General features: G+C 37.9%; 1 protein-coding gene across 2 annotated transcripts in view; it reads left to right on the forward strand.

Moving 5' to 3' along the window:
* DOCK1 (dedicator of cytokinesis 1) overlaps positions 1–12,781 on the forward strand; it is a 502,791-nt gene that overhangs the window by 487,107 nt on the left and 2,903 nt on the right. For both annotated transcript variants that reach the window (XM_089510135.1, XM_089510136.1), the window contains one exon: positions 4,885–5,030. In XM_089510135.1, coding sequence (XP_089366261.1) covers positions 4,885–5,030 — 146 coding nt within the window. The remainder of the gene's footprint in view (positions 1–4,884; positions 5,031–12,781) is intronic.

A 12,781-nucleotide genomic window follows, 5' to 3' on the forward strand; every position in this document is an offset into this window, starting at 1 on the left:
AAGTGTCTTTCAAAAACAGTATTTCTGATACACTTTGTCCAACTCAGTTATAGCTGGAGCTTGACGTGTCTGAAATGCAGTATGACCAATTGAGTAATTAAACTGACAGAAGAGTTTGGGGAATATGTTCATCATGGTTTATTTCATCAGTTGACCTTTGCTTAAATAAAGATTTATGCAACCTGTTTCTCAAAACAACAACTCTGGTAATTTTACCATTTATTTGTTTTTAATAAAATACAGTTTAAAAAAAATTGGCTGGCGCTCAGTATTGCCGTTAGAAATTTGTAACCTAGAGTTGTGAATCCATAATTGATTTCTATTCACAAAGTCTATGTATTCACTACGATTGCATGATTGCCATGATTGTAAAAGTCCCCCAATCCTGCTTTACTGTGCATCAGATGCTGGAAGCAATGGAAGTCTGTTCTATCGACTGGAATGCAGCAGACTGATGTTTCCATCCCCTCCCAGTGATCTCCAGTGTGAGGAATGTTTTGGAGAAGGGATTATGCTTCTGGTTGTTGCACTTGTGATCACTGGTGGGAGGTGAACAGACCTCCATCACTGGCAGTGGCTGATGCCTGATAAAGCAGAATTGCTGGGGGTAGGCCAGGCAATGTTACGTAGTTAATTGTGGTGCGCTACTGACGGCACAAAAGTGCTGTGCTCAGGTTACAGGACCGTGCAGCAACCACACAATCCCTAACCCTAGCACATACTGGCAGCGGCAAAATGGTGGCTGTAATTGGAAGTAATTGGCGCGGCAGAAAAGAACCCGTTTTTTGCGGGTTCTTTTTCCTCCTCAGGAAAGCCGCGCGGTTTGGCGGCTGCGGCTTCCCTGCAGAGGAAAAAATGCCGCTGCCACTCCAGACCTTCAAGTAGATATGTACCAGGCCTAAGTAGCCAATCTAGGATCTTAGCCATTATTTTAAACTTTCCTTCATCGTTAGGGGGGAAGATGTACAAATATAATGAAATAATGTATTTTAATGCAATAAAATATAGTAAAATATGCAATACAAACAGGAAAAATAGATGGTTATAATCAGGACAAATGAACAAAGGAGGCAACCAAGGAAAACATTCAAGTGTCAAGGTACCACAACAACAACAAAAAAGCTCTCCCTTTTCTTAACAAGTAAAGTATCAAAGGTGCAGTGCGCCCTTGGTATCCACTGAAGTTTGCTCCAGGGTCCCCGTGGATATTAAAATCTGAGGATGCACAAGTTCTGTTATATACAATGGTGTAGTAAAATGGTTCCTTTATATAAAATGAAAAGATCAAGGTTTCCTTTTGGGAAATTTAAAAAATATATATTTTCAAGCCATGGATGGTTGACTCTGTGGATGCAGAATCTGTGGATCAGAGGGTCATCTGTACATTAATTGGGTAATCACTGGAGGTCCTTCACAATCAGTGTAATAGAGTTCTGTCTGGCTGGGCCAGTTAGTTCTGGTCACTGTATCCTGCCCTAGGTAAATTTGCCAGATTGTCTCCAAGAGCAACCCGACAGACTGTGCATTGCAGTAATCCAATTGAGAATATACATTGCAAATATATCTTGCACACATTTTCAGATTAACACTCCATCTTTTTATTTAAAATATTCATTTTGCCACATCATAAAGATATCAGATCAAAAGCTTTTAAATAAACACTTTTATTTCCATTCTGCTTTATGTGTAAAACCAAAAATGTCTTTGGTCCGGTACATACTGGCCCTTTAAGACACCCTTGTCACGTCCTAGGGTTGCCTCAGGGCGGCGCTTCCACACGCCCCCCAACCCTAGCATGTGGTGCACTCGTTACGCCGCCACTGCAACGTAGAACCCACTTTTTATGGGTTCTTTTTCCGCTGGCGGAAAGCCATGCGGCTTGGTGGCTGCGGCTTCCCTCCTGCAGAAAAACCGCCACCGCCAGCCCGGACCTTCAAAGAGGTATGTACTGGGCCTTTAATTTGTGCTGTGATCTTCATTTTAAAAGTGATCTGAGTTTTGTCATTCAGAAATCCATGGACACATTCTTTTAAAGGTGTTCTTCATGAAACTGTAAATAATAAATAATAAACCTTTAGTAAATACTTATGATAAATAAATAGTATTTAATAAAAAACTTGTAATAAATAAATAGTAAATCCTTAATAGATACTTCTTCTCACTCCATTTATCAATAAGCCACACAATTCACCAATATTTTGTATTAGTTCTTAATTATGCTCATTTGAACCGTGTATCCCCAATCCTATACTTCTGCCTTTGGTTTTTGTGACCTAAATGTAGAATTTTGCATTTGTCTCTCTTGAAGTTCATTTTATTAATTTCTTCCCAATTTTATAGTTTAGCTAGGTCCTTTTGGATTCTGTTCCTAGTTTCCAATGTGTCTGTCCCAGTTTTGTTATCAAAGTAACTGATAAAAATGTTTTTATCAAAGTAACTGATAAAAATGTTGAAGAGTAATGGCCCTATAACAAAACCTTGAGGCACTCCACTTGAGAACTCCTCCTTCCAGTTTGAAGTGCAGCCATTGATGACTCTCTGAGCATGGTTTTCCAATCAGTTGTGGATCAATCTGACAGTATTCCCATCTAAATATTATGGGTGACCTTACCAAATGCTTTGCTGAAATCCAGATAAATGACATCCACAGAATTTCTACTATCTACCCAACTAGTTACCAGAGTGAAAATGATTAGTTTGGTAGGATTTGTTCTTGACAAACCCATGTTGGCTACTATTGATCATTGCATTGTAATCAGGATACTTGCAGAAAGACATCTGGATATTCTAATATTTTTCCTGGTATTGAGGTCAGGCTGACAGGTTTGTAGTTTCTCTTTTTTGCAGAGAGAGACAATGTTTGCCTTTCTCCAGTCTTCTGGCTCCTCACCTTTTCTCAGAAATGATAGCAAGATGTTCAGAAAGTACATCAGCAAGTCCCTTCAACAGTCTGGAATGCAGTTTCTCTGACCCTGCAAACCTAAACTCATTTAGCTTAGCTAGGTGATTCCTGACTTACTCCCTATCAATCTTGATTTGCAGTTTTTTTTCAAATGTTTTAAAGCAAGTTAATAATTGGTATGTATTATCTCTAAAAGAAGTAATATTTCACTGGCTATTATCTTCAGAAAATCTGCTAGGGGACAACACCTCATCAATAAGCTCTATTGGCAAATTTAGAGAGGCCATACCTTAATGTGGCTTAGATCTGCAGTTAATTTACCTGAATGTTTTTGACTGACATAAAATGATGTTTTTTACTTCCCTGGTAAACATTTTGGTTTGAAGCCTACATTGATTGTTATGTGAATGGTTTGCTTCTTTGAGGAAAAATTAAGGTTCTGTAGCATGAGTGTTCCTTCTACAACCTCATTAAATCAAGTTTGCTGCACAGAGTCAAAGGAGAGAGCTGGGCACAACCTCTAGACTGTTTTAGCCATGCAGAAAGGGCAACAGACACACCAGCCATATTGTGTTACAAATACTTGTCAGTATTTCATACCTTCTGTGATGTAATGTTTCAAATAGTTATACAGTGTTCCCAAATGAAACAAAACCATCATTGATTGTCACATATATTGAAGTATAAGCTTCATTTTCAATTAATGGGGGGAGGCTGTTTGGTTTGGTAACTATTTATAGCTATTCAGACTACTAATGACTTCTCATTTAATGAAATTACGGTAATTTCCTATCATTTCACTAAAGATATGCAGTTAATTATAGGCTTCATTTTTTGCATTTAATTCCTGGAAGACTTTGTGTCTAGAAAAGGAAATGAAGGTTTGTTCTGTTAGGATCTGTAGGTGGGTTGGACAGAGAGATAAAAATGTATTGATGGTTGTCCATACATTAGAAAAAAACAGACTTTTAACATTGTTGGATTTTTATTTCTGTCTAAGTAGCAATGGCTAAATATCTACAGCAGATGGTTAGGAATGAACTGAAAACATTAAGTAGACATAGCTCAAGAAGCAACTTTGTGCCACAATTTTTCTTTAAAATCAAGAATATTTAGGTAGGATGGGCAGAGAGAGAGAGGAAGGAAAGAAAGAAGGAAGGAAGGAAGGTACTGTTGGTCATCCATACATCAGGTGCTGACAGGTGACCATTGATCTGAGTCTCTGCAAGGCAGCATCTTATGTTCCTGAGATTTCTCCCAGTTATACTGAGTACCTAAGCTGTTAGAATACAAAGAGCTAGGTGTCTCTTTCCTCACTTGTGATTGTTCCTTAGGAGTACCTACAGTCCAGGTTATTAAGATTACAGAAAAGTTTTTAAAAAGTGTTGAAAATATCCCTCTTATTATTATTGTTTACATTAATCTTGAATGTTTGCATATGCCAGCCTTTCATCTTTACTGTGTATCCCCACCTCAAGTTTGAATGGTGCTTCTCCTGCCAGTGAGTATGGTGAGTTGGTGATTTCTATATTAGTGGGACAATGAATCTGCTCTGGGTTTTAATCTGAACTTTAAGCTATTCAAGGTCTTAAATCTATTTGGGGATATGATTTAATGCCTTAGATAGCTCTGCTAAAGTTGAGTCTAAAACATAGCGTGGCTTCACCATCCCACTGACATGAATGCTAACAGCTGCCAGGGAAGTATAGGGCTATTGTGTGTATGTGTTTTCGAGTCACCTGTTGATTTATGGTAACTGTGAATTTTATCCAGTTTTCTCAAGGAATACTCAAGGGTGGTTTTGCCAGTTCCTTCCTCTAAAATACAGCCTACAGCACCTGGTAGTTGTTGATCATCTCCCATTCAAGTACTAACTAGGGCTGGCCTTGCTTAGCTTCCGAGATCTGTTACACACTTCCTAATCAAGGGCATTCATGGCACCTTCTGAAATATTGTTGTTTTAAATACTGGTTTATTTTCAGATCTGGAACTAAATGGCATGACAAGTTTGGAAATGACAGACATTCCTCCTCCGCTGCCTCTGAAAGGCAGCATGGCAGATTATGGAAATCTCATGGAGACACATGAATCTATCAGCCCTGCCACATCCCCACCTGTACCTCAAAGAGTAAGTATTATAGTTAAAAGTGTGTTTAATCTGACGAAGTCTACATAATGTATAGGCCCCTGGTTAATGATTATGAAAGGTCCATATCAAGAAGTGGAAGCAGACAAAACGACAATTCCTTCTCCAAAGTCCAGTAACCACAGTTCTGAGCTAGGTTGGTATTCTTCAATACTGTATGTTTTGTCTTATATTTCTACAGAAGAGTGCCTTTCTGTGGATCAGAAGAAACACAGAGACTCATTCTAAGTGACTTTGTATGTGAACACAGATTAATTGGGTATTGAAACCAATACATGAAGCAAAGTATTGTATGGCAGACTGAGAGCGGCTGTTAAAAAGACAGAGGAGAGTCCCAGCACAACTTAGATTTTATGTTTTTCCAATTTTATTTCAAGGGAGGAAATAAATTATATTTCAGACAAGTTTAATGTATGATGTTTGTTACCAGCATTCACTCACCAGTTTCCTAAAGGCAAGCAGTTTTGCTATTCTGTGTAATGGTGATTGAAATATTTGAGCAAAAATGCTGCTGCTATAAGTTAAAATTCTTAAAGATATGTTTCTGTCATTATACTAAGATATTCCCACACATTTTTAACATTTCTAGTTTTTTTAACAAGCAAACAAAGTTTAATAGGATCTGACTGGTAGATCTAAAAGTGATTGCACTGCAAAATTAAGAAAAATATGTTTTAGGAGTACTCAAGAAGATCATTTGCTTGTAAAATAGAAAGCTAGGTGGTTTTCTTCAAGACCAAGGTTTTTGTCTTGTGCATCCACTAAACAGTTTTTGTTTGGACAGAAAGGAATTCATTCTAAGTGACTTGTATGTTAAACAGATGGATCAGATAGCGAAACCTATACATAAAGCAAAGTATTGTAAAAGCAAGCTGAGAGAGGCTGTTAAAAAGACAAAGGAGAGTTTCAACAGCAACAACAATTTTGACCTAAGCAAACAAGCTGTACCAGGACTTGAACAGTAGATCATAAAATAGCTGTATTATAAAATTATTAGGTTTTTATTGTGGAAGCATTCAGGGGGGAAATTGTGTTAAAGATGGAAAATATTGGTACATTGACATACTTGAGAAAATAGTGGTTTCTATCTAGTGGGGAAGGCAGTTTATGGAAGCTGCTTCCTCTTCATCCCCAGACAGACCTCCTACCCACTAAATGCAGGGCTTGGGGACTCTTCTGAAAAGGATGAGCCATGGTGCAGGAGGCTGAGGGGGAAGAGTATTGTCCTTGCAATGTGTGGATGTGCATTCTAGGAAAAGGAGCTTTGCCTGCTAACCAGATGACAACTTTGGATACAAACTGGTATTAGAAAAGGTTGAGTTATAAACCAAGAGTGTCCAACTTAAACCCTTCCACTTTATTCAGCTACAGATCTTTCCTTTCATTTTACATGGATTTACAGGTAACCAGCATGAGATCTATTATACAGTATCTGGCTCACTTTCCACATAAGAAATAGAGAAGTGTCCCAAATGCAATAAAATCTTCTTTCAGCAATCCTTCTTAGGATTAGCAGCTTCTTCTAATTATTCATTTTACTTGCAAATCACAGAATGCAATTCCAATTACCTAGCGAATCACCCTAGAAGGGTACAATTATCTATAAGCTTGCCAACCAATCACATGCAACTATATTCTAGTGACAAAGTGAAAATTGAGCTTTATCCATGCAAGAATTGCATCACATTGGACCAGCATGCTAATGAGCCAGATGCATTGCCATTTTTATCCTTTTTCAGCACTGCTTTGCAGTAGCACGACATAGTATTCATGCCATTTTACAGGCCGAGTTTTACCGAAGAGCTGAGCCCCCTCTATAAACGTGGTGAGAACCATGTTTCCTACAAGCCACAGGCAGTCCCTGGAAAGATCCTGTAAGGCTTTTTGCTTGTCAGAAGCCCACCAACACCTGAGTTTTAATAAATGGTCATAATGGGGGCATGGTTTAAGTGTTCGTTATTTATGAAAATACAACCAGCTTAGACCCCCCCCCCCCAAAAAAAAAAAGAAAATATACAGTAGTGATCAGAATTTTACTTTTCTTTTCTGAAAATGGCACGATGTGGCCTATCTAAGATCAGGAAAAGCCAGAAAATGGCCTGCTGCACTTCTGTGCCTTTCCACTCCTGCTCTGTATGCACACACCTCATCAAATATGGCCACCAGTTTTACATCTACTAAATAAAGAAACACTTCATCTGCTTAGAAGCTTGCTTGGTTTTTTAATGGTCCACATTTAGTGTTTCTAAGAATAAACTCTAAAAATGTTTTAATTAAATGTAACCACTCAGTTACATTACTCAGTTGGTAGTTTGGCAAGTTTTCACAAGCTGTACTTTGGAATGGAAATCTAGACGACAAAAGGGGAAATGTACAACTCACTTCTGTTGAATATAAGCATGATGTCCACAGATTTCCATACTGTACTTGGAAGGCTCCCTTGTGATACACTTCAGCTGCTCAGAAGGCCTTCAGCCACAATGGAGGACCCAATTACCAAACAGTGATGGCTCTCTTTAACCAAACTTTAGATATTCAGACCAGAGTGAAGAAGTTTTAATGATGGCAAAGGCAGTCCTGTTCTATAATCTTGTCAATCAGAGGCACTATTTCAGAATTCAAATATCTTGATTTAGCACAGCTGGAGCTAGTGGTGTTTGACCATTTCCCCCCTTCTCTTATCTCCCTTTAGTTCTCTTTTACTCATCTTTATTTTTATATTCCTTTTTTCTTCTTGAGCAAGATCTATCCTCCTCCTTCTCATAACTGAAATTGATTCATGATCTCATTTGTACTTTTCTGCAGCTTTTTGGCTATGTGCTATATGGGTTATATCAGAACCAGAATGAAAGGAAATGTGTCTCCAAAGTATGAAGCAAAAGGCTACAGCAATCTCTTTATATATTTGCCTCCCACTCAGCACCCTTCCTCTTTTCATGCTTTATCCAAACTCTAGAAACTTTGCATAGCCCCCTCTCCCCCTTGGGAGCACCATTTCCAGTTTGTCATCCTCTGGTTGGGATTAGCTATGAGTCAGACTTGTACTGTGCTATCTCAAACATTATTTTTAACAAAAGCAAGTGGAAGCATATTAGCCAACCCAGACGCAAAGCAGAAGCTCCAGTTGCACCAAGCCACAGTTTTCAACCAGATCACAAGGACCTTGATAACACAATTTCATTTATATTGGACCAGTACTTCACAAAGTAGTGGTCCCTGGACTTATGTCAGTCCCTGGCAAATTTCCAGGAAAGAAGAAACAATTGTACCCAGTGGGCAAAAAATTAGTACTGGTCTCTGGGACACTGGAAAAACAACAGTTGCCTGTCTCCCACATAAGATATCCAGAATCATTAAGAGCTCTTCATAAAATGAATTAATGAGTGGCCCTAAAGGTAAAGATGGCACAAAACAATATTTAGAGCAAAAGATTGTTATTCCCTCCCAAAGTACAGCTCCAGTGTATGAGTGTTTTACTTGTTTTATTCATTAGGGAGACACTTTAAAATGAAGGTTTATTTGCAGCAGAATTTTGATTATTGTTTTAGACATTGTCATTTGGGATCATTGATTCTGATGTGTAATGTACAAACCCATTCCTCATAAATATGATTGCCTTGCAACATTTTTGGTGAATATCTTTCTTATTGATAGAGCTGAACATAAAATAGGATCCTCCAAAGATATTTCTAGCCTTTTCAGAGACTTGCTCACATCGTTGCATACAAAATCAGGGGCATACTTCACATTCAAAATCAAGAAGAGAAAATTTTCAAAAAACAGACAATGGACTATTTACATATATAACACTGGCTCTAAAGCTCACTAAGCATACAAATAATGGCTTGATTTCCATTAATCCAAACAGAGATACAATGCCTGATGATGAATGTGTTATGCCCAGGAAGCAATGCACAATAAGAGACAAAAATAGTGTGTGATAGCTTTCACAAACTTATAATACTTTAACTGACAGAATGCGTCTGACAAAGCAGATCATAGCAGATATTTAGGGAAACTGAGTATATACATCTCTGTATAGTCAGTTGGAAAAGCTGGCCAAGCATAGCCCTTGACCACTCATCGTTTTAGTTTTCTTTGCCCACAACCACATCTTAATTGCTGAAATAATGCAGTTTGACACTATTTTAACTGCCATGATCAATGCTGTGGGATTTGTAGTTTTTTGAGATTTTTAGCCTTCTCTGTCAGAGCTCTGGTGCCACAACAAACTACAAATCCCAGGATTCCATAACATTGAGACATGGCAATTAAAGCAGCATCAAACTGAATTAATTCCACAATGCAGATGTAGTCCATACCATTTCATCTCCATAAGCAATGCAAATGACTAATATACTATCCAGAATACAAGATACTACATTTCTTTGCAGTGCTCTTGGTGTACATTTTTATCTGCTTTTCTGTTCTTACCAGACATGATACCACTTAGACTTACTATTGCCATTTTGATTCAGAAAGACAGGACATACATTTAACAGATAAATCCATTAACTGATAAACTACTTACACTGACGTACAAGGTATATATCAGCTTTCCCCATGCTAGTTAGGTGTGGTAGAAGTAGTAATAGTGGTAGTAGTTGTTGTTGTGTGACCTTCAAGTTGTTTCCTACTTATGGTGACCCTACGCTGAATCTATCATGGGGTTTTCTTGGCACAATTTGTTCAGAGGAGGTTTGCCCTTGCCTTCCCCTGAGGCTGAGAGCCTGTGATTTGCCCAAGATTACCCAGTGGGTTTCATGGCAAAAGAGTCATAATCCAACACTCAAACAACTATACCATGCAGGAGTAATAGGTCTGCACATTTAGGAGGAGGCCAGGTGATGCTGGTGTACCCTGTAACATTTGGATCAATGCAGGTAGTTTATAATTATGGCAGTTTATTAGTTAATAAGTTTGTGTATCTATTAAAGGTATATCATGTCTTGCCACCTCAACAGTAAGTCAAAGTGGTTTCAGTTCTATTGCGAATAGTCCACAGTGCCATATGAATTTCTAATGCCTTTATCATATAACATCAAAATCTACTAGAGTGTATAATTTATACAGTGTATAAATAATATACATTTACATTATTTTTCGGTTTATAGACCAAGAAAGTCATTCACACCCTAAACCTAAAAAAGTGAAATAAATGTTGATGATATGGCAAAGAGTTGCATATCTACATGTGCTTTATGAGGATCTTATAAATGTTATTGTCAAAGTCAAGTAACTGCATATTTTTCTTATTTAAAGTGAATGTCTCTTAAACACCCACAGTATTTCAGCATATAACTCATATCTTGTTTTAAGCCATGGTTTATTCTGCAGGAGAGAAATCCTTACTGGCTTTATATTCCACATTTTTTTCCTTGACTATATATATTGTATAATTTTCCTTCTAGGCTGTGAAAAGAAGCAAGATATTTTTAAGCACAATTGCTAGTTTAATATAGAAGGAAACAGAATAAATTAGAGCAGTTTGGTATTTGAAATGGAAAGGACAGATTGCTTGTATGTTGCAGATGTGCCTTTTACGTAAGGCTCCCATTTCCCCTGAGGTACATGTGACTGAATGAAATCTGCCTAGAATCAGGTTTAATTTGAACTGGCAGGCTCTATCATTATTTTAGAGAAAAAGCAATCTCTTAAAACCTGAAAAGCTCCCGAGAAACGACTGAACCATAAACATAGACATTTAATTAATGCAGAAGGTAAGCAAAGTTTGGGTTTCAACTTCAGTTGTATGTCATAAGTAGAACTGTTTTAGATACAAATGATAATTGTTCTTGAGAGTTTCAACAATACTTCTGCCATTTTAATTTTAAACAAATGGAAAGAAACAAAGACATGCATATTGCAACATGATCAGAAAAATGAAAGGAAAATGAAATAGCAATCTGCAGTCCACTCACCAGTTAAAGAAATACCAACTCCATATGGATGTTATTTCTCGCTTCCAGAAATGGCAACAAACAAGATGGTCAATGCAGGGCTACTTCTTATAGGTCACAATTGATTTCATTTTTTGTTGTGATTGTTGGAATACAAGCTCTCTTCTCAGTTATATACATTTGTCTTCATCTGGTTCAAATTAATCACACAAACATTTTAAGGCCACCTGTTCTAGTGCATTTGTTGAAACGTGGAGCTTAGTATCAAAATTATAACCACCTCCCTTAATGACCTAAACTATTATACTGCCCTTTTCTACCCCACATACAAAATATATACATCTTACTCAATGTTTGTAGAGAAACTAAGATTAAAATAAAACGAGGCCTATAAATTCTGATATTTCGATGCTCAGCATTAGTGCTATCAAAATGTCATGGTAAAGTAGCAATGACCATTCAAATCTTTCAAATGTCCATAATCTGATTGGGTATTTTATCACGCTGACAAAATACCTTTAGAAAGAACCAGCTCCCATTCAGATTTGGATTTCATGTATTTGAGAAAGCTTACAGAAGAATTTGAATTGGTGGGGGCCTTTTTGTACAATCCACTACTCCATACAGGAAATCCAGAGCTAAGGGCTCTCCTACAGATGACTGTCTAGCCTTTGTCTAAAGAGAAATAAGAAATGCTAGTAAGCGCCATCTGGTAGGACAAGTCTTTGTCCAGCAGATGTCTATTCTATGTTATTCATTTTGCATCAGGTTTGGGTCTCTAAATATTTAAAAGGAATTATTCCTCTGCAAAAGAACTTTTATTGTTACCCTAAAAAGATAGCTGTGTACAACCATTTTATGCCTTCATTTATTTTTACCAAGGCTTCACTCTATAAATTAGTCATTGCTAAGCTCACATACTGTACTGAAGCTGGTCTTGCTATGATTGACCATGCTGAGTGGATAGAATTGTGTGGCCTATTAAGAAGAAGGGGTCCTTGAGAGACAAAGGTTCTGTCTGCACAGGCTAGGATACTCCGGAGGCACCCTGGCCCCAGAGCTGTCTCAACCCCCTGTTACAAAGGCCCTCTGCTTCAATGCCTGACAGCTGTTTGCATGTGTGCGCCACTGAACTTCCCGGTGCATCCCTGCCACTGTGGATCATTTTGTTCTGAGGCCAGGAGGCACCCTGTGATGACCACATACTTGGATGCCTCCTTTTAACTGGTGGCAGTGGGGATAGCAAGGAGTGGCTTAGCAAGATGCCTTTTAAACAGCTACCCATAATTGGAATGAAGGACTCTGGATCTTCTGGCAAGATCTGGAGCAAACAGGGAGGTATATTACAATAATGCATTTTAAGAGAGGTGTACCCTAGTTCTGGAGCTGAATGGGCCAGACCTTATCCAGTCTGTTCACACCAGAGTCAGGGTTTGGGCCATGAGTTATCTGGTCTCTCTGCCATGAGGATGATGGGAGGACACTTTCTTTGGCCTATGCAGAAAGGATCCCATTTTCCCAGTGTGATATTGAAGAGATCCTTTTATTAGATCCTTTTATTTATTTGTTTATTTATTTTACAAAATTGGCATTTTAAAAAATAACAGTATTGTTACAGTAAAATAACTGTGTTGCTATGATCTGGAAACATTTTCACAGATTTTTTTTTAAACGTTTTGACGTCTTAAGAAAACCACCGTGTATATTTCAAAATTAAGTAGGGTCTCCTTCAACATTTCTAGTCAAATGGCCTGAATACACATCGCCATTGCATATATGGCGTATTTGATAACACCAAAGGGAATAGGAACTTCCTTCCTTTAGTAATTTTCC

This window comes from Sceloporus occidentalis, unplaced genomic scaffold, assembly GCF_023333645.1.
Source record: "Sceloporus occidentalis isolate IW3139 unplaced genomic scaffold, rSceOcc1.0.p SCAF_2, whole genome shotgun sequence".
NCBI classification, from domain to species: domain Eukaryota; kingdom Metazoa; phylum Chordata; class Lepidosauria; order Squamata; family Phrynosomatidae; genus Sceloporus; species Sceloporus occidentalis.